We start from the raw sequence: 22,781 nt of genomic DNA, 5'->3' as shown, positions 1-22,781 counted from the left end.
TTAGTATGAAATAGAATTAAATGATACACTACTTCCAATTCAGAAATACCTGGCACTACAGTATCTGGCAATGTATGGGGTTGTGGTGGATATGACACTAAGCTATGAATTTTCTCATCAGTGTCCCCATTTTAGAAAACAGTCAGATGGTAGCAGTTGTGGTGTTTATGAGTGCTTGTTCTCTAAAGCAGTCTTATTAAAGGGCAATGTGAATACACTTTTTCACAATGGCAAGCGAGACGATGTTTTACATGACTTATCAGAGAGGAAATTACTTAGTTGAAAGAAGTTAAGGTTTTAAGCTTGAAGGATACAGCAGATTGATTAAATTAATCTATATGCTTAATAATGAAATTATATTTAAATATAAATGTGTTATTCATTTAATGTAGTGCTGGGCACCAATATTGATAATTAGATATGATATCAGTATTGTTTGATATCGATATAAGAAAGGCATATCGTGATATTGGTTTATTCTTCTTAAATTCTGTAAAAAGGCATACATGCCTGTTCCTGCATGCACAAAGCAAACCTCTCACAGACATTCTCACAGGCTGCTTAGCATACATAAAAATACAAATAAAACGAAAACAAGGCGCTTCCCATACTTAATTGCCTGCTGATGGGCCATCAACTGTGGATGGGCTTCCCATTGTATTAACTGGTTATGTAGGTTCATGCCACCAGAACACACCAGCATGAATTTTTAACTGACACATTTAATGGAAATGAAATGAATGAATGTATCATAGAGTGTGTCAGATCATGAATTTCTAAGCCAAAACATTTTATGAAAAGTGGGGACTGAAATGAATGAATGTATCATAGTGTGTTAGACCATGAATTAACTGACTCATTTTATGAAATTGGTGACAGTAGTAAATTAATGTGGTTTAACCTGCACTGTTTATATTAAGTAGTTGAAATACTGAGGGTTGTTGATAGGGTTAATCTTTACTAATTTCAGACCAATATTTCATCTACAGCCCAAAATGTCTTCAGTGTTTCAAATGCAGTATATTGCATTGTGGCCAATGGAATGGGTGGAGTAGAAAGTACTGCTGGGTATTTAGACCACAGTCCCCTATGAAATAACACCATACATAGATTCTACAGACCCTACTGAGTAATCCCAACCCCACTTTTACTTTGGCATATAGAATAGTTTTTTTCTCTATAAATCAATATGTCTTTTATAAGCCTACAGTGTATTGCATTGGGACCAATGGAATGGGTGGAGTAGAGTGCTGCTGGGTATTTAGACTGCAGTCCCCCAATAAATAACCCCATATAGATTCTACAGACCTTACAGAGTATTCCCAGCCCCACTTTTACCTCTGCACATAGAATAGTTTTTTCTCTACAGCCCAATATTGTGAACATACCAGTCTGAACATTGTATTTTTTGATAGTGGTCTTGAAATGTTTTTAGAAGCACATTTGTAATTGTTTCCATAAATAATTTATTGTATTTGCTTATAAGCACAATACAAATGGACATTGATTCAAATGTAATATCTTTTGAATGAGTTAGCCACATTGCAAGGTTTAGAAATGCGGGCTTTTATTTTTAAGGATTACTCATTACCATACAAAGTGACGTTATTGTTTGTGCTGCTGGCAGAATACTAGTCCCAAATACTACTAACACGACAAGGGGGAACATAGCCTAAATTAAGTTTACTAACATCATTAATTGTATTCTCTTAGTAATCATCTCCCTATCAATCATAATTTAAATTTACAAAATCAAATCCTACTTTCTTCTACCATTTGAATTTCAGTAGTTTATTAGAAAACGGTGAAATATGACACCTGGCAATTTTCGTTACTAATTCAGCCCGTCTCTCTCCACCCCTCCTCTCTTTGTGTCCCTACTGAAAAGCCGTGAAATTCTTGAAGGTTTACGCTTTTGTTTCGATTGTTTTGGCGCAAGAATTCGTGGATTTCTTGGAGATGCTCGGATATTAACCCGCTATAACAGTAGGCTAACGGTACTAAAGTACATTTGCCACTGGTTGTAACAAATTATTAAATCAAAGCCGCACGCTTCCCATAGTCTTGCTGTTCAACACCCTACTCCGGTTAGAGTGCGCGAGAAGTTGAGATAAAGGAACCGGGGAATGAAAAAAGTGTGGAAACTCAGGAAGGAGGGGGAAAAGGAAGGAGAATAAAGGGAAACTAGGAAGAGTTTTCGCTCAAGGAAGAGAGAGAGAAAGTTATGTGGACACAAGAATCCTCTCCCCCGGTTTTTCAGCGCAAGAAACGGTGACTTCTACTGCCCGGGGAAATTGGTAAGCGATTCCAAATAGCTATTGGGTTACACGATCGACCACTGACTAACTAAACAATATGCTAAATCTATCGACACGTGTCATGTGTTTATTTGACTTCCCTTCTTCTCTAGGCTACCACTTGGGCCTATAATCACTCTATAGGCTACTGTCACTATAGGCTACTTCAGTCTTAAACACTTTTCCTTAAAAGCATTTACGTAACATTCTTTCTTTTCTATTTCTTATTCAATTATATTCTGCAGTCTGTGTTGATCTATACACATTTCAGAGTGCAGTTTGGATAGCCACATAGATAGACCCACTGGTAACTTATGCTGTACTTACACTGGTACATTATAAAGTTGAAACGCTCTATATTCTGTTTCCAGGCATTCCATGTGTTTCCTTACCATTTAACCAAAATATTAACTTGCTGAAACTCTCTCCTCTCTGTTGAACTCTAACTTCAAGTCGTCCTAAAATATCATCCTTTGAATAATGTTGATAGATTCTTTAAAGTAAAATGTTCTCCCTGCATATCATTTTGAAGTCGTAGGCCTGCCAGTGTTTAATATGAGCCGGATCCTGCCGTAACAGGATCACCTCCGTTTTGGACTGTTTCTTTCCGGAACCTATTTGGCCGGATCCGGTACCTCTTGTGGCATGAAAAATAAGTGTAACTTTTTGCAATATAACAATTCAAGTAAAAGCGATCAAAGTTCATTCGAGTTGCCTCTTCGGTAACGCTCATCTACAGTGAGGGGAAAAAAGTATTTGATCCCCTGCTGATTTTGTATGTTTGCCCACTTACAAAGACATGATCAGTCTATAATTTTAATGGTAGGTTTATTTGAACAGTGAGAGACAGAGTAACAACATCAAAATCCAGAAAAACGCATGTCAAAAATGTTATAAATTGATTTGCATTTTAATGAGGGAAATAAGTATTTGACCCCTCTGCAAAACATGACAGTTCTTGGTGGCAAAACCCTTGTTGGCAATCACAGAGGTCAGACGTTTCTTGTAGTTGGCCACCAGGTTTGCACACATCTCAGGAGGGATTTTGTCCCACTCCTCTTTGCAGATCTTCTCCAAGTCATTAAGGTTTCGAGCCTGACGTTTGGCAACTCGAACCTTCAGCTCCCTCCACAGATTTTCTATGGGATTAAGGTCTGGAGACTGGCTAGGCCACTCCAGGACCTTAATGTGCTTCTTCTTGAGCCACTCCTTTGTTGCCTTGGCCGTGTGTTTTGGGTCATTGTCATGCTGGAATACCCATCCACGACCCATTTTCAATGCCCTGGCTGAGGGAAGGAGGTTCTCACTCAAGATTTGATGGTACATGGCACCGTCCATCATCCCTTTGATGCGGTGAAGTTGTCCTGTCCCTTTAGCAGAAAAACAACCCCAAAGCATAATCTTTCCACCTCCATGTTTGACGGTGGGGATGGTGTTCTTGGGGTCATAGGCAGCATTCCTCCTCCTCCAAACACGGTGAATTGAGTTGATGCCAAAGAGCTCGATTTTGGTCTCATCTGACCACAACACTTTCACCCAGTTCTCCTCTGAATCATTCAGATGTTCATTGGCAAACTTCAGACGGGCCTGTATATATTGCAGGCGCTGCAGGATTTCAGTCCTTCACGGCGTAGTGTGTTACCAATTGTTTTCTTGGTGACTATGGTCCCAACTGCCTTGAGATCATTGACATGATCCTCCCGTGTAGTTCTGGGCTGATTCCTCACCATTCTCATGATCATTGCAACTCCAAATCAAATCAAATCAAATCAAATTTTATTGGTCACATGCGCCGAATACAACAGGTGCATACATTACAGTGAAATGCTTACTTACAGCCCTTAACCAACAGTGCATTTATTTTAAACAAAAAAAGTAAGAATAAAACAACAACAAAAAAAAGTGTTGAGAAAAAAAAGAGCAGAAGTAAAATAAAGTGACAGTAGGGAGGCTATATATACAGGGGGGTACCGTTGCATTGTCAATGTGCGGGGGCACCGGCTAGTTGAGGTAGTTGAGGTAATATGTACATGTGGGTAGAGTTAAAGTGACTATGCATAAATACTTAACAGAGTAGCAGCAGCGTAAAAAGGATGGGGTGGGGGGGCAGTGCAAATAGTCCGGGTAGCCATGATTAGCTGTTCAGGAGTCTTATGGCTTGGGGGTAGAAGCTGTTGAGAAGTCTTTTGGACCTAGACTTGGCACTCCGGTACCGCTTGCCATGCGGTAGCAGAGAGAACAGTCTATGACTAGGGTGAGGTGAGATCTTGCATGGAGCCCCAGGCCGAGGGAGATTGACAGTTCTTTTGTGTTTCTTCCATTTCCGAATAATCGCACCAACTGTTGTCACCTTCTCACCAAGCTGCTTGGCGATGGTCTTGTAGCCCATTCCAGCCTTGTGTAGGTCTACAATCTTGTCCCTGACATCCTTGGAGAGCTCTTTGGTCTTGGCCATGGTGGAGAGTTTGGAATCTGATTGATTGATTGCTTCTGTGGACAGGTGTCTTTTATACAGGTAACAAGCTGAGATTAGGAGCACTCCCTTTAAGAGTGTGCTCCTAATCTCAGCTCGTTACCTGTATAAAAGACACCTGGGAGCCAGAAATCTTTCTGATTGAGAGGGGGTCAAATACTTATTTCCCTAATTAAAATGCAAATCAATTTATAACATTGTTGACATGTGTTTTTCTGGAATTTGTTGTTATTTTTATTTATTTATTTTATTTTAATTTTTTTTCACCTTTATTTAACCAGGTAAGCCAGTTGAGAACATGTTCTCATTTACAACTGCGACCTGGCCAAGATAAAGCAAAGCAGTGCAATAAAAACAACACAGAGTTACATATGGGGTAAAAAACATAAAGTCAAAAATACAACAGAAAATATATATACAGTGTGTGCAAATGTAGCAAGTTATGGAGGTAAGGTAATAAATAGGCTATAGTGCAAAATAATTACAATAGTATTAACACTGGAATGCTAGATGTGCAAGAGATTATGTGCAAATAGAGATACTGGGGTGCAAAAGAGCAAAATAAATAACAATATAGGGATGAGGTAGTTGGGTGGGCTAATTTCAGATGGGCTGTGTACAGGTGCAGTGATCGGTAAGGTGCTCTGACAACTGATGCTTAAAGTTATTGAGGGAGATAAGAGTCTCCAGCTTCAGAGATTTTTGCAATTCGTTCCAGTCATTGGCAGCAGAGAACTGGAAGGAATGGCGGCCAAAGGAGGTGTTGGCTTTGGGAATGACCAGTGAGATATACCTGCTGGAGCGCAGACTACGGGTGGGTGCTGCTATGGTGACCAATGAGCTAAGAGAAGGCGGGGATTTGCCTAGCAGTGATTTATAGATGGCCTGGAGCCAGTGGGTTTGACGACGAACATGTAGTGAGGACCAGCCAACAAGAGCGTACAGGTCACAGTGGTGGGTAGTGTATGGGGCTTTGGAGACAAAACGGATGGCACTGTGATAGACTACATCCAATTTGCTGAGTAGAGTGTTGGAGGCTATTTTGTAAATGACATCGCCGAAGTCAAGGATCGGTAGGATAGTCAGTTTTACGAGGGCATGTTTGGCAGCATGAGTGAAGGAGGCTTTGTTGCGAAATAGGAAGCCGATTCTAGATTTAACTTTGGATTGGAGATTCTTTATGTGAGTCTGGAAGTTGAGTTTACAGTCTAACCAGACACCTAGGTATTTGTAGTTGTCCACATACTCTAGGTCAGACCCGTCGAGAGTGGTGATTCTAGTCGGGTGGGCGGGTGCCAGCAGCGTTCGATTGAAAAGCATGCATTTAGTTTTACTAGTGTTTAAGAGCAGTTGGAGGCTACTGAAGGAGTGTTGTATGGCATTGAAGCTCGTTTGGAGGTTTGTTAACACAGTGTCCAATGAAGGGCCAGATGTATACAAAATGGTGTCGTCTGCGTAGAGGTGGATCTGAGAGTCACCAGCAGCAAGAGCGACATCATTGATATACACGGAGAAAAGTGTCGGCCCAAGAATTGAACCCTGTGGCACCCCCATAGAGACTGCCAGAAGTCCAGACAACAGGCCCTCCGATTTGACACATTGAACTCTATCTGAGAAGTAGTTGGTGAACCAGGCGAGGCAGTCATTTGAGAAACCAAGGCTATTTAGTCTGCCAATAAGAATGCGGTGGTTGACAGAGTCGAAAGCCTTGGCCAGGTCGATGAAGACGGCTGCACAGTACTGTCTATTATCAATCGCGGTTATAATATCGTTTAGGACCTTGAGCGTGGCTGAAGTGCACCCATGACCAGCTCGGAAACCGGATTGCATAGCGGAGAAGGTACGGTGGTATTCGAAATGGTCGGTGATCTGTTTGTTAACTTGGCTTTCAAATACTTTCGAAAGGCAGGGCAGGATGGATATAGGTCTGTAGCAGTTTGGATCTAGAGTGTCACCCCCTTTGAAGAGGGGGATGACCGCGGCAGCTTTCCAATCTCTGGGGATCTCAGACGTTATGAAAGAGAGGTTGAACAGACTAGTAATAGGGGTTGCGACAATTTCGGCGGCTAGTTTTAGAAAGAAAGGGTCCAGATTGTCTAGCCCAGCTGATTTGTAGGGGTCCAGATTTTGCAGCGCTTTCAAAACATCAGCTGTCTGAATTTGTGTGAAGGAGAAGCGGGGGGGGCATGGGCAAGTTGCAGCAGAGGGTGCAGAGTTGGTGGCCGGGGTAGTGGTAGCCAGATGGAAAGCATGGCCAGCTGTAGCAAAATGCTTGTTGAAATTCTCGATTATTGTAGATTTATCGGTGGTGATAGTGTTTCCTAGCCTCAGTGCAGTGGGCAGCTGGGAGGAAGTGCTCTTATTCTCCATGGACTTTACAGTGTCCCAAAACTTTTTGGAGTTAGTGCTACAGGATGCACATTTCTGTTTGAAAAAGTTAGCCTTTGCTTTCCTGACTGCTTGTGTATATTGGTTCCTAACTTCCCTGAAAAGTTGCATATCGCGGGGGCTATTTGATGCTAATGCTGTACGCCACAGGATGTTTTTGTGCTGGTCAAGGGCAGTCAAGTCTGAGGAGAACCAGGGGCTATATCGGTTCTTAGTTCTGTATTTTTTGAATGGGGCATGTTTATTTAAGATTGAGAGGAAATTACTTTTAAGGAACAACCAGGCATCCTCTACTGACGGAATGAGATCTATATCCATCCAGGATACCTGGGCCAGGTCAATTAGGAAGGCCTGCTCGCTAAAGTGTTTTAGGGAGCGTTTGACAGTGATGAGGGGTGGTCGTTTGACCGCGGACCCGTTACGGACGCAGGCAATAAGGCAGTGATCGCTGAGATCCTGGTTGAAGACAGCTGAGGTGTATTTAGAGGGTATGTTAGTCAGGATGATATCTATGAGGGTACCCATGTTTACGGATTTAGGGTTGTACCTGGTAGGTTCGTTGATAATTTGCGTGAGGTTGAGGGCATCTAGTTTAGATTGTAGGATGGCTGGGGTATTAAGCATATCCCAATTTAGGTCACCAAGCAGTACGAACTCTGAGGATAAATGGGGGGCAATCAATTCACATATGGTGTCCAGGGCACAGCTGGGGGCTGAGGGGGGTCTGTAGCAAGCGGCAACAGTGAGAGACTTATTTCTGGAAAGGTGGATTTTTAGAAGTAGAAGCTCAAACTGTTTGGGCACAGACCTGGATAGTATGATAGAGCTCTGCAGGCTATCTCTACAGTAGATTGCAACTCCACCCCCTTTGGCAGTTCTATCTAGACGGAAAATGTTATAGTTGGGGATGGAAATTTCAGAATTTTTGGTGGCCTTCCTGAGCCAGGATTCAGACACTGCTAGAACATCAGGGTTGGCGGAGTGTGCTAACGCAGTGAATAACTCAAACTTAGGAAGTAGACTTCTGATATTTATGTGCAAGAAACCAAGACTTTTGCGATTACAGAAGTCAGCAAATGATAGCGCCTGGGGAGTAGGAGTGATACTGAGGGCTGCAGGGCCTGGGTTAGCCTCTACATCACCAGAGGAACAGAGGAGGACTAGAATAAGGATACGGCTAAAGGCTTTAAGAACTGGTCTTCTAGTGCGTTGGGTACATAGAATAAAGGGGGCAGATTTCCGGGTGTTATAGAAAAGATTCAGGGCATTATGTACAGACAAGGATATGGAAGGATATGAGTAAAGTGGAGGTAAACCTAAGCGTTGGGTAACAATGAAAGAGATAGCATCGCTGGAGGCATCAATTGAGTCGGTCTCCGCGTGTATAGGGGGTCGGACAAAGGAGCTATCTAAGGCAGGTTTAGCTGGGCTGGGGGGTCTACAGTGAAATAGTACAATTAGAAATAACCGAAACAACAATAAGCTAACCATGTTTGGGCTGAGGCTAAACATAAACAGGATGTAGTACCGTAAAAAGGAACAGTCCAGCAGACATCAGCTGTATAGCTGAGTTATCATAAGGTCCGGTGAACAGCAATAGGATAGTTCGGAGGCTGCTAAAGCACTAGCGAGTAAGAGGCCACGGCTAGCGTGTGCTAGCGGGCCGGGGCTAGCAGATGGAATCTTCGTGGTTAACGTCGTAACCACATCAGACGATTTCGTCGGCAGACCAGTCGTGTAGGATCGGCGGGGCTCCGTGTCAACACTAGGTGGTCCCGTCCGGTTGACAGAGAGGTAGATAGCCGGGAGATGGGCCTAGCTCAGGATGATTAGCCAGACCACAGCCTCCATTTTGTTGCAGCTAGCTGGTAGCGATGAATCCGGAGTTAAACGTCCAGTGATTCAGTGATTCCGGCGGAAAAACTGATATGTTCTGGGTCGATAACGCGCTGTGCAGACTGGCCGAATATCCGGTGATTAATGTCCAGTGATTAAATTAATCCCGCAGAAAAAAAATCCAATGTTCTGGGTGAAATACCGCTAGCTGTGGCTAATAGCAAGTAGCTAGTTAGCTGGCTAGCTAGTTTCAACTGGAGATTCTAGATAAAGGTAAGTCAATAATAGAATCCGTTCCACATTGAGTGAGGCGGGTTGCAGGAAAGTATATTTTGTAGAAGGATGAAAAGTCTGATAGGGAAATATGTACTAAAAATGCAAAAAAACAGGGTATTTACAGGCTATTTACAGACGCACGACAAAAACAGAACTGCACTACTACGCCATCTTGGAAAAATTGTTATTCTGTCTCTCACTGTTCAAATAAACCTACCATTAAAATTATAGACGGATCATTTCTTTGTCAGTGGGCAAACGTACAAAATCAGCAGGGGATCAAATACTTTTTTCCCTCACTGTATCTCTCCAGCGTTGCACTTCATCGTTTATTTATTTATAGAATCATAGCCGCGTGAAGAGTTCTGGAGGAGCTGCAGCACCCCTGATCAGTGGCGTAAAGTACCACTTAAGTAGTTTTTTGCAGTATCTGTTCTTTACTATTTATATTTTTGACAATTTTTACTTTTACTTCACTACATTCCTAAAGAAAATAATGTACTTTTTACTCAATACATTTTCCCTGACACCCAAAAGTACTCGTTACATTTTGAATGCTTAGCAGGACAGGAAAATGGTCCATTCACACACTTATCAAGAGAACGTCCCTGGTCATCCCTACTGCCTCTGATCTGGCGGACTCACTAAACTCACATGCTTCATTTGTAAATGGCTATCTGTACATTTAAAAAAACAAGAAGATCGTGCTGTCTGGTTTGCTTAATATAAGCAATTTGAAATGATTTATACTTTTACTTTTGATACTTAAGTATATTTTAGCATTACATTTACTTTTGATACTTAAGTATATTTAAAACCAAATACTTTTAGACTTTTACTCAAGTAGTATTTTACAGGGTGACTTTCACCTTTACTTTAGTCATTTTCTATTAAGGTATCTTTTACTTTTACTAAAGTACGACAATTGGGGACTTTTTCCACCACTGCCCCTGATAAATTAAAATACATTTGCCAAAGTTATAGAATAACTGCTGTATGTTCAATGAAAATAATGAAATAATTCAGAATAGACTACTACACCATGAAAATGCCCATAATTCAGCCACATAGGTCAATAGCGACTTTTTAAAAATTGCCTAGCTGTGGATTGTGTGTAGCCCAATAACAAGACATAGCCTACAGTCGGGAACGCGCGGCAAATCTGTCAGTGAACAGCATGCAGACAAAACTGGCCTTTCGCAATTTTCAAATACAATCGCGGGAAAACACAGGTTGGAAACCAAATGGCTCCTGCTGAAAAGAGAAGACTCTAATCTGTCTGCTCTAGGCTAACAAAATGTTTGATCAACTTCCAAATATTGTTTTACAAAGTATAACAAGAGTGAGATATACAGTGCAGTCGGAAAGTATTCAGACCCCTTGACTGTTTCCATATTTTGTTACGTTACAGCCTGACTCTAAAATGTATTAAATAATTTTTTCCCCTCATCAGTCTACACACAATACCCCATAATGACAAAGCAAAAACTGGTTTTTAGATTTTTTTGCAAATGTATATAAAATAAAAAACGGAAATATGACATTTACGTAAGTATTCAGACCCTTTACTCAGTACTTTGAAGCAACTTTGGCAGCAATTACAACCTCGAGTCTTCTTGGGTATGAAGCTACAAGCTTGGCACACCTGTATTTGGGGAGTTTCTCCCATTCTTCTCTGCAGATCCTCTCAAGCTCTGTCAGGTTGGATGGGGAGCGTTGCTGCACAAATATTCTCAGGTCTCTCCAGAGATGTTCGATCAGGTTTAAGTCCGGGCTCTGGCTGGGCCACTCAAGGACATTCAGAGACTTGTCTTGAAACCACTCCTGCGTTGTCTTGGCTGTGTTCTTAGGGCATTGTCCTGTTGGAAGGTGAACCTTCACCTAAGCGCTCTGGAGCAGGTTTTCATCAAGGATCTCTCTGTACTTTGCTTAATTAATCTTTCCCTCAATCCTGACTAGTCTGCCAGTCCCTGCCACTGAAAAACATCCCCACAGCATGATGCTGCCACCACCATTCTTCACCGTAGGGATGGTGGCAGGTTTCCTCCAGATGGTTGTCCTTCTGGAAGTTTCTCCCATCTCCACAGAGGAACTCTGGAGCTCTGTCAGAGTGACCATCGGGTTCTTGGTCACCTCCCTGACTAAGGCCCTTCTCCCCTGATTGCTCAGTTTGGCCGGGTGACCAGCTCTAGGAAGAGTCTTGGTGTTTCCAAACTTCTTCCATTTAAGAATGATGGAGGCCACTGTGTTCTTGGGGACCTTCAACGCTACAGACATTTCTTGGTACCCTTCCCTAGATCTGTGCCTCGACACAATCCTGTCTCAGAGCTCTACGGACAATTCCTTCGACCTCATGGCTTGGTTTTTTCTCTGACATGCACTGTCAACTGTGGGACCTTATATAGACAGGTGTGTGCCTTTCCAAATCATGTCCAATCAATTGAATTTACCACAGGTGGACTCCAATGAAGTTGTATAAACATTTCAAGGATGGTCAATGGAAACAGGATGTACCTGACCTCAATTTCGAATCTCATAGCTAAGGGTCTGAATAATAATGTAAATAAGGCATTTCAGTTTTTTATTTTTAATAAACTTGCAAAAATGTCAAAAAACCTGTTTTCACTTTGTCATTATGGGGTATTGTGTGTAGATTGCTGAGGGAAAAAAATAATTCAATCAATTTTAGAAAAAGGCTGTAACGTAACAAAATGTGGAAAAAGTCAATGGGTCTGAATACTTTCCGAATGCACTGTAGGCTTTTGGCACGAACGCATTGGCCATCACCGGCGAGTGAGCTGCGCATCATTGGGTGAGTCAGTGAAACTGGATAGCATTTTTAGGACTATAATTTCATCCTCATATTGTAGCCTCCACACACCTAGGCCTATGTGATTGATGGATTTAAGGTCATTTTGATTGATCTCAGATTCTCAGTTTGTCAGTGTCAAAGTAGCCTGTCATTTCGATCATTTGTGCGGAATTAAACAAAATTATGCCAAAGTCTTCAGTCATGTCAAATGATTTAGAATAGCATGAAATGCGTTTATAAAAGGCCACATCTTTCCTGGACCCTAGGCTTCTAAAATGTTCCCCATGTGTGCAACTTCTGTAAGTGCCTCTACTCTACTACTCTATGCCACTACGCAAATGCGATGATATGCAGGCAATGCTTTATTATAAAGGCACCTCAGAGCTCCCCAGGTCACCCCCCGTCGCGCTTGCTTTTTGTTTCGGCATCTCCCGATTTACAAATTAAGCACTGCCTACCACCAAGTAGTGTAATATAGTTGTTATAACAGCTTTAGTAACCAGTAGGTTACTATAGTTCTTTATAACGTGTTTATTAAGTATTAATACACAACTATGTAATCTTTATCTTATACCAGTAGACAACCCCTCCTCCCCAGAGCGGAGTGAAGTCTACCCACCCTGGCACTCTCTCCTACTGACACAAGAGATGGAGGGAGAGAAGGAGAGAGAGAGGGAGCGGGGAGAGGAGAAAGAGAGCGACGAGACGGAGGAAGAGGAGAAACAGAGCGACGAGGCTGAAGAGGAAGATGATGAGGATGATGAAGATGCGGAGGGAGCGGCGTTGGTGTGGCAGGAGGGGTCGTACGGAGAGGATGACCTGGGCCTACCCATAATGCATTGGGAGGCGCTGAGCCTGCGCATCGCAGAGCTGGAGAAACAAGAAGAGAAAAGAGAGAGAAGAAAATAAAGGTCAGAGGTCACAGTTGAGTGCTGTGAACAGGTGTTTTTGGACAAGTAGTGGAGAGGAGAGGGGGATGAGGAGAGGTAGATGAGGAGCGGGGGAAGGGGAGAGGAGTGATAAGAAAGAACGAAGGTAAAGGGTCATAGTTGAATGCTGTCTGTTACTTATGGATGTAGACAGGTGACACATTTGTCTATTTATGGGAGGGAAGTGTGCATCTGTCAGGGAAACAGTGTTGTACAAACAAACATGAAATGTGTCCATGAATGCAATGTCAGTCAGCTGCTCTATTCAGTGGCTAGTTTTGTGTTGAGACTACACAGCACTGCTAAACAATATACAATAGTAACTTTTTTTTAAATCCATTATCATTTTAACCTTTTTTTATCCAGGAAGTCCCATTGAGTTCAGAAGACCTCTTTTACAAGGGAGACCTGGCCAATAGGGCAGCTCATAAAAAAAAAAAAAAACTTACACACAGGAGATACTCTCCATAACTTGCTCTGTATAACTTGTGCTACCTATATCTGATTAATCTCCAGTCTTCCAGTGTCCTGGAACGAGGGAAGAAATTGTCAGCGAGCCGGCCGGAGGAGAGAGAGAGAGGGAAGACGCTGTCCATGAACCGGCCAGGAGACAGGGAGCAAGGGAAGAATAAGGAGAGCTGGGAGGATGGAGGAGAGGAGGACTGCAATAGCCGCGTGACAGCCCTAACCTCTCGGTACGAAACATGGTGTCGTCTACGTAACATTATATGTTGTGATAGTGTTATTAATTATGTAGTAATAGTATAGTACCCAGACAGATAGAATCATGAACAAATTCCACTTCTGGCACCAGTGTAATGAAATCGAGGGAGAAGCATAAGGTCCGAGGCAAGAAGCGAACTCACAAACTTGTGGTCAATAATCCCAGAAAGAATCCAAGAACGCTAGCTACAAGAAAGCTAGCTCCAAGAAAGCTAGCTCCCTGGGGGAGTGGTAATCATGCGTATCAATGCCAGGGTCATTTTACTACTTACTAACCAACAAATGTTTTGTCCTCCTCAGTCTTTCGAATCAGATGAACCTCCAGCTGTGCTTCATCAATGACAGTGGAAGCGAAGAAGAGGAGGAGGATACTGGCAAAAAAGTTAGCGTGAAGGTAAGCACACACACACTCAAAAGGTAAGGCTGGTCATAGATGGAGTGCTACAGCTCTTATGAATCAAAATGGAAACAAAGAGGGATATACAGTGAGGGAAACAAATATTTGATCCCCTGCTGATTTTGTACGTTTGCCCACTGACAAAGAAATGATCAGTCTATAATTTTAATGGTAGGTTTATTTGAACAGTGAGAGACAGAATAACAACAAAATAATCCAGAAAAACGCATGTCAAAAATGTTATAAATTTATTTGCATTTTAATGAGGGAAATAAGTATTTGACCCCCTCTCAATCAGAAAGATTTCTGGCTCCCAGGTGTCTTTTATACAGGTAACGAGCTGAGATTAGGAGCACACTCTTAAAGGGAGTGCTCCTAATCTCAGTTTGTTACCTGTATAAAAGACACCTGTCCACAGAAGCAATCAATCAATCAGATTCCAAACTCTCCACCATGGCCAAGACCAAAGAGCTCTCCAAGGATGTCAGGGACAAGATTGTAGACCTACACAAGGCTGGAATGGGCTACAATACCATCGCCAAGCAGCTTGGTGAGAAGGTGACAACAGTTGGTGCGATTATTCGCAAATGGAAGAAACACAAAATAACTGTCAAATCTCCCTCGGCCTGGGGCTCCATGCAAGATCTCACCTCGTGGAGTTGCAATGATCATGAGAACGGTGAGGAATCAGCCCAGAACTACACGGGAGGATCTTGTCAATGATCTCAAGGCAGCTGGGACCATAGTCACCAAGAAAACAATTGGTAACACACTACGACGTGAAGGACTGAAATCCTGCAGCGCCCACAAGGTCCCCCTGCTAAAGAAAGCACATATTCAGGGCTGTCTGAAGTTTGCCAATGAACATCTGAATTATTCAGAGGAGAGCTGGGTGAAAGTGTTGTGGTCAGATGAGACCAAAATCGAGCTCTTTGGCATCAACTCAACTCGCCGTGTTTGGAGGAGGAGGAATGCTGCCTATGACCCCAAGAACACCATCCCCACCGTCAAACATGGAGGTGGAAACATTATAATAATAATAATAATAATATGCCATTTAGCAGACGCTTTTATCCAAAGCGACTTACAGTCGTGCGTGCATACATTTTTGTGTATGGGTGGTCCCGGGGATCGAACCCACTACCTTGGCGTTACAAGCGCCGTGCTCTACCAGCTGAGCTACAGAGGACCAGGGGGTGTTTTTCTGCTAAGAGGACAGGACAACTTCACCGCATCAACGGGACGATGGGCGGGGCAATGTACCATCAAATCTTGGGTGAGAACCTCCTTCCCTCAGCCAGGGCATTGAAAATGGGTCGTGGATGGGTATTCCAGCATGACAATGACCCAAAACACACGGCCAAGGCAACAAAGGAGTGGCTCAAGAAGAAGCACATTAAGGTCCTGGAGTGGCCTAGCCAGTCTCCAGACCATAATCCCATAGAAAATCTGTGGAGGGAGCTGAAGGTTCGAGTTGCCAAACGTCAGCCTCGAAACCTTAATGACTTGGAGAAGATCTGCAAAGAGGAGTGGAACAAAATCCCTCCTGAGATGTGTGCAAACCTGGTGGCCAACTACAAGAAACGTCTGACCTCTGTGATTGCCAACAAGGGTTTTGCCACCAAGTACCAAGTAATGTTTTGCAGAGGGGTCAAATACTTATTTCCCTCATTTAAAATGCAAATCAATTTATAACATTTTTGACATGCGTTTTTCTGGAATTCTTTGTTGTTATTCTGTCTCTCACTGTTCAAATAAACGTACCATTAAAATTATAGACTGATCATGTCTTCGTCAGTGGGCAAACGTACAAAATCAGCAGGGGATCAAATACTTATTTCCCTCACTGTATCATATCATTGTCAAAGACACTTGTTTTGTTGTATTCCAGATCTCAATCATAAAGCCATTTTGTTTTGTTTCTGTCCTTTCAAGAATTCCAAAATGGCTGGGAAGAACGGTCCCAGTGTGCAGGGTCGCCAGCAGCCCCAGTTCCCTGCCCCCCCTGCAGCCAAGAGCAAATCATCAGGCTTCAAGGCTGCACTGAGCGCACTCAGAAACAAGCTGAGGACCGAGCAGAAACAGGAGGTGAGGGAGGGAGGGACCTGAATCCCAAATCAACTCCTAGCCCCTACCCCCTCTGCACTCCTGTAGTTCTGAATGTATAGGATAGGCACTTGCTTCTCCTTGCCGTCTGATACAACCCAGTCATATCTACAGGAGTGGCTAGGAAGGAGTACTGTCCTCGAGGTCCACAGTGTTTTGTTATTAGGTGTTATCTTATATTCTGTTCTTCACTCTGTCCCCTGTGTCTCAGAGCCCAGCTTGTTGTAATCCGCTGTTGAAGAATAGAAGACTGGACCGTAGTGACCTGCAAGCCTTCAGTCTCAAAGAGCTCAACGCCCATCAAAACTCGCTCAACAAGGCTATACAAGGTGAGTGGTCACTCAGATACTACACTGGATATATTGCATATTTACACTGAGTGTATAAAACATTGCTCTTTCCATGACATAGACTGACCAGGTGAATCCAGGTGAAAGCTATGATCCCTTATTGATGTCACCTGTTAAATCCACCTCAATCAGTGTAGATGAAGGGGAGGAGACAGGTTAAAGAAGGATTTTTAAGCCTTGAGACAATTGAGACAGATTCTGTATGTGTGCCATTCAGAGGGTGAATGGGCAAAACAAAAGATTTAAGTGCCTTTGAACGGGGTATGGTAGTAGGTGTCAGGCGCACTGGTTTGAGTGTGTCAACAACTGCAACGCTGCAGGGTTTTTCACGCTAAACAGTTTCCCGTGTGTATGAAGAATGGTCCACCACCCAAAGGACATCCATCTTGACACAACTGTGGGAAGCATTGGAGGCAACATGGGCCAGCTTGGAATGCTTTCGACACCTTGTATAGTCCATGCCCCGACGAATTTAGGCTGTTCTGAGAGCAAAAGGGGGTGCAACTTAATATTAGGAAGGTATTCCTAATGTTTTGTACACTCAGTTTATAGTTTAGATATACACTATCGGTCAAAAGTTTTAGAACACCTACTCATTCAAGGGTTTAACCAAAAAAGTGTTATTTTTATATTTTATATTTGAGATTGAGATTCTTCAAATAGCCACCCTTTGCCTTGATGACAGCTTTGCACACTCTTGGTATTCTCTCAACCAGCTTCACCAGGAATGCTTTTCCAACAGTCTTGAAGGACTTCCCACATATGCTGAGCACTTGTTGGCTGCTTTTCCTTCACTCTGCGGTCCAACTCATCCCAAACCATCTCAATTTGGTTGAGGTCGGGGGATTGTAGAGGCCAGGTCATCTGATGCAGCACTCCATCACTTTCCTTCTTGGTAAAATAGCCCTTACACAGCCTGGAGGTGTGTTGGGTTATTGTCCTGTTGAAAAACAAATGATAGTCCCACTAAGCCTAAATCACAGACAGTGTCACCACCAAAACACCCCCACACCATAACACCTCCTCCTCCATGCTTTACGGTGGGAAATACACATGCGGAGATCATCCGTTCACCCACACCGCGTCTCACAAAGACACAGTGGTTGGAACCAAAAATCTCCAATTTGGACTCCAGACCAAATGACACATTTCCACCGCTCTAATGTCCATTGCTCGTGTTTCTTAGCCCAAGCAAGTCTCTTATTATTATTAGTGTCCTTTAGTAGTGGTTTCTTTGCAGCAATTTGACCACGAAGGCCTGATTCACACAGTCTCCTCTGAACAGTTGATTTTGAGATGTGTCTGTTACTTGAACTCTGTGAAGCATTTATTTGGGCTGCAATTTCTGAGGCTGGTAACTCTAATTAACTTATCCTCTGCAGCAGAGGTAACTCTGGGTCTTCCATTCCTGTGGCGTGCCTCATGAGAGCCAGTTTCATCATAGCGCTTGATGGTTTTTGCGACTGCACTTGAAGAAATTTTCAAGTTCTAAAATTGTCTGTATTGACTGACCTTCATGTCTTAAAGTAATGATGGACTGTTGTTTCTCTTTGCTTATTTGTGCTGTTCTTGCCATAATATGGACTTGGTCTTTTACCAAATAGGGCTATCTTCTGTATACCCCCCTACCTTGTCACAACACAACTGATTGGCTCAAACGCATTAAGAAGGAAAGAAATTCCACAAATTAACTTTTAACATGGCACACCTGTTAATTGAAATGCATTCCAGGTGACTACCTCATGAAGCTGGTTGAGAGAATGCCAAGAGTGTGCAAAGCTGTCATCAAGGCAAAGGGTGGCTATTTGAAGAATCTCAAATATAAAATAAGTTTTGAGTTGTTTAACACTTTTTTGGTTACTACATGATTCCATATGTGTTATTTCATAGTTTTGAAGTCTTCACTATTATTCTACAATGTGGAAAATAGTAAAAAATAAAGAAAAACCCTTGGATGAGTAGGTGTTCTAAAACTTTTGACAGGTAGTGTAGGCCAGTGGTTCCCAACCTTTTTTCCTTGGAGCCCCTTGGAGCCCCCCCAATATATTGCACATAAACGATGAGCACCGATTCGTCTGACACTGTTGTTGTTTCATCCAACTGAATGGCAAAGGGAACATTCCTAAGCTTCTCGTGCAGCTGGTTTTGACAACCTCCAGCCATTTGATCAATTCTGTCTTTGACAGTGTTGTCAGAGGGTGGGATGGTTCTCACTTTATCCACCACCTGTGGGCCACACAGCCTCTCTACAATTTTCAGGCAGGCGGGTTTGATTAGCTGCTCTCCAATATTGTGCGGCGTTTTAGCCTTGCAATTAATAGTGAACACTCAAATGACCCCTCCGTAGCTCTGTGTAAATCACTGCCTGCTATTTCAAATGCTTTTCTGATGTCTGTGGATCTTTTTGATAGTGCCAACTGCTTCTTCCTCTCAAAAAAATCCTGACCTTCACCAATAGTCTCCTGGTGTTTTGTTTCCTGGTGTCGTTGCATTTTGCTTGGATTTATGATGTCATTAGCTAGCTTCTCGCCACAAATGACACATTCTGGCCGAGTCCTGTCGTGTCCTTCAATAAAACCGAAGTTAAGATAACTCTCGAGATATAGCCTTACTTTCTTTTTTATGATGAGTCATCAGCACTTTTACGTTTCTTAGACATGTTGTTTTATTCATAAAATAGTGATGCTCTGACTGCAGGAAAAACGAGCTGCTAGCTGAAACTGATTGAGCGCGAGTCATTGTCGTACACTACCGCTTTTACATTTCTCTGCCATTATTATTATTTTTTAGATTGGCCTTGGCATTGCAAACATATAATTTTTAATAACATTTTAAAATGTATTAAATTTACAATTAAATTATAGTGGAACATTTTATGCATGTTTGACCTCAAAGCAAATTAGATCACGCGCCCCCCCCTGTGAACTCTGGCGCCCCCCTAAGGACTCCAGGTTGGGAACCACTGGTGTAGGCTACTTTATATTTCACCTTTTTCATTTATAAGTTATACCAACCTTATTGTTTTACCTTTATTTCACCTTTGTCAAATGATCTGTACAACTCTGCATTTGATCTTACATTTTTTATCTCACATTTTGTTTGTGTATGTCTCTGTGTCTCACCCATCAGACTTGAGCACAGAGCTGGTGGTTCACCTACAGACTCGGGACCAGCTGAGGACAGAACAGGATGCTATGCTGCTGGAGGTACAGGATATGACATCACTCTGACGTCACCTTAGAATCACATATAGAACCCTGACCAAGATGGCTGCCATTATCAGCACAATCTAGAGCTATGCAGATCTATGTATTATATAACTCTATGGACGACACTATCAGAAGGCCCATCACCCATAGAATCATTCGAATCATTCTAAGTTCTATGGTCATCGTCACATAAAATGGAATCCCGGTGTCAGAGATCAGGTCAAAATCAGTCAATGACAGACACCGGTGCTTGAAGTTAATGGACGAATCAAATCAATGTGAAGAGACTGCATCACTCCTAAATACTTTTTTGATTGAATTGCACAGCGTTTTGTTTTTATTTCCCAGTGAGCAAAACTGGTTGAAATGATGTCATCACACCCAGTTTCACGTTCATTATGACATCATATCAACCGGTTTTGCGCTCAGTGTTTTTTGTGTTTTTATAAAGGGAAATGTGTATGTCTGGACTGTTAATGTTGTTGTGTTGTAGTGTTTTAGGGGGGAAATAACTGTCATATTATAAGGGATTAATAAGCTGCTATTGCTGCCCATGGATCAATCTAGTTCTAATGTCCATTGTCTAATTTTAGATTTTATGTTGTCGGGACACAGCTATGTCTTCTATTCTCCTGCATGTTTGAATATATGTATGATGATCGTCGAACGAGTCAGTAATAGAAAGGGACATTACTAACCAAACAGACCCACACAGTAATGTGAGCACAGCTCAACTCAATGACTTGGGTCTACTGAAATGGAGGGAAACATAAAGGGAATGGATTATTATATCAACCTGCATGCTGTTGTAATATGACAACAATGTACCTACCAGCCGACTGACAAGGTGCCTGACCAAGCCTCACCTGTTTGGTGCTGTTGTCATAAAACAGTAAACGGCAACACAAACACACACACACAGGGAGCGTTGGGATTGTGTGCGGGGTTACATGAGTTTGACGTCACTTTTGATGTTGTTCTACTCTACAATACATTTACATGGAATAAACAGGTTGTCAAGGATACATACTGTATGTAGGTGTGCTAGTGCTGCTTTCTATGTATGCATGTATGTATGTATGTATGTACCTGTATCTAGAGATGGATTAAGTGTACATGTAGAGTAGCTATTTACATCATGTATTTAGCACAGATGTAAATTGTATACATTACCGTGTGTGTGTGTGTGTGACTCCAGCCCTGGTTAGAGTTTGCCTTAGCCAAATGTCTAGATCAGCAGAATGGGAGGAAGAGAGGGGGACAGGGGGAGGGAGGGAAAGATAGAGGGACAGGAGGAGAGAGGGGGGGGGGGGAGGGAGGGACTGTGTAACACCGCCAAAGACACAAGGCAGACAGGGATGAGTTAGAGGAGCCAAAAACAGGTAGAAAGGAGGCAGACCGAAGGTGACTCATTATATCAAGAAAGAGATAGGCTTTCCAACACAGAGTTTCTTGATTGGTCATTTTGTTCTTATATATTCACCATTTTACCTGTGGTCTTCACTGGTATCTTCAAACATAAATAAAGTTGGGCTTTTTAGTTTAGAGTCTTGAATTTTTTGGGACTCCGTTTTTCTAACTTGGAGAACAGGGATAGAGGAAGAGCGCTTTGAACCGCAGATCATTTCAACAGGTAAGTCCTTTATTTTGCTTACAAAGGTCACTGATTGCAGAGATGTAGGTATTTATGTTGTTTACATTTATACATTTATTACAGTTACATTTATTGCCACTCTGTGTGCCATACTTTCCTATGACAACCAGGAGACCAGACCTGACACACACAGTACAACCAGGAGACCAGACCTGACACACACAGTACAACCAGGAGACCAGACCTGACACACACAGTACAACCAGGAGACCAGACCTGACACACACAGTACAACCAGGAGACCAGACCTGACACACACAGTACAACCAGGAGACCAGTCCTGACACACACAGTACAACCAGGAGACCAGTCCTGACACACACAGTACAACCAGGAGACCAGACCTGACACACACAGTACAACCAGGAGACCAGACCTGACACACACAGTACAACCAGGAGACCAGTCCTGACACACACAGTACAACCAGGAGACCAGACCTGACACACACAGTACAACCAGGAGACCAGACCTGACACACACAGTACAACCAGGAGACCAGACCTGACACACACAGTACAACCAGGAGACCAGACCTGACACACACAATACAACCAGGAGACCAGTCCTGACACACAATACAACCAGGCGACCAGACCTGACACACAGTACAACCAGGCGACCAGACCTGACACACAGTACAACCGAGAAATTGCAATTTACTCATGATTAATGATTCTAGAGATATATTTAGAGAGATGGACCAACCTTTCGTTTACATAGCATTGTTTAAATGTTCCCCATCTATTTGTATTTATTATGGATCCCCATTAGTTCCTGCCAAGGCAGCAGCTACTCTTCCTGCGGACTAGCAAAATTAAGGCTATTATATACAATTAAAAACATTACATTACATTTCACAACACATTAAGTGTGTCCCCTCAGGCCACTACTCTACTACCACATATCTACAACACAAAATCCATGTCCACGAGTGTATAGTGCGTATGTTATTATGTGTGTGTGTGTATGCGTGTGTCTGTCTGTGTTTAAAAAATAAATAAATAATTTCATCTTTATTTAACCAGGTAAGCCAGTTGAGAACAAGTTCTCATTTACAACTGCGACCTGGCCAAGATAAAGCAAAGCAGTGCGATAAAAACAACACAGAGTTTTATATATGGGGTAAACAAAACATAAAGTCAAAAATACAACAGAAAATATATATATACAGTGTGTGCGAATGTAGTAAATTATGGAGGTAAGGCAATACATAGGCCATAGTGCAAAATAGTTACAATTTCGTATTAACACTGGAATGATAGATGTGCAAATAGAGATACTGGGGTGCAAATTAGCAAAATAAATAACAATATGGTGATGAGGTAGTT

General features: G+C 42.5%; 1 protein-coding gene across 1 annotated transcript; it reads left to right on the top strand.

Annotated features, from left to right (window-relative positions):
• Nucleotides 1–1,864: 1,864 nt before the first annotated feature.
• Nucleotides 1,865–21,333, top strand: LOC311132268 (schwannomin-interacting protein 1). The gene is made up of 7 exons (XM_084165503.1): nt 1,865–2,297; nt 12,660–12,993; nt 13,528–13,706; nt 14,035–14,128; nt 16,067–16,219; nt 16,449–16,566; nt 19,717–21,333. Exons 3-7 carry the CDS (start codon nt 13,606–13,608, stop codon nt 19,815–19,817), a joined length of 567 nt encoding a protein of 188 aa, XP_084021629.1. The 5' UTR covers nt 1,865–2,297; nt 12,660–12,993; nt 13,528–13,605; the 3' UTR covers nt 19,818–21,333.
• The last annotated feature ends 1,448 nt before the right edge of the window (nt 21,334–22,781 follow it).

Source organism: Coregonus lavaretus (genome assembly GCF_964263955.1).
Source record: "Coregonus lavaretus genome assembly, chromosome: 7".
NCBI classification, from domain to species: Eukaryota; Metazoa; Chordata; class Actinopteri; order Salmoniformes; family Salmonidae; genus Coregonus; species Coregonus lavaretus.
Note: the sequence above shows the minus strand (reverse complement) of the source record. Positions and strands in the feature narration are given on the sequence as shown.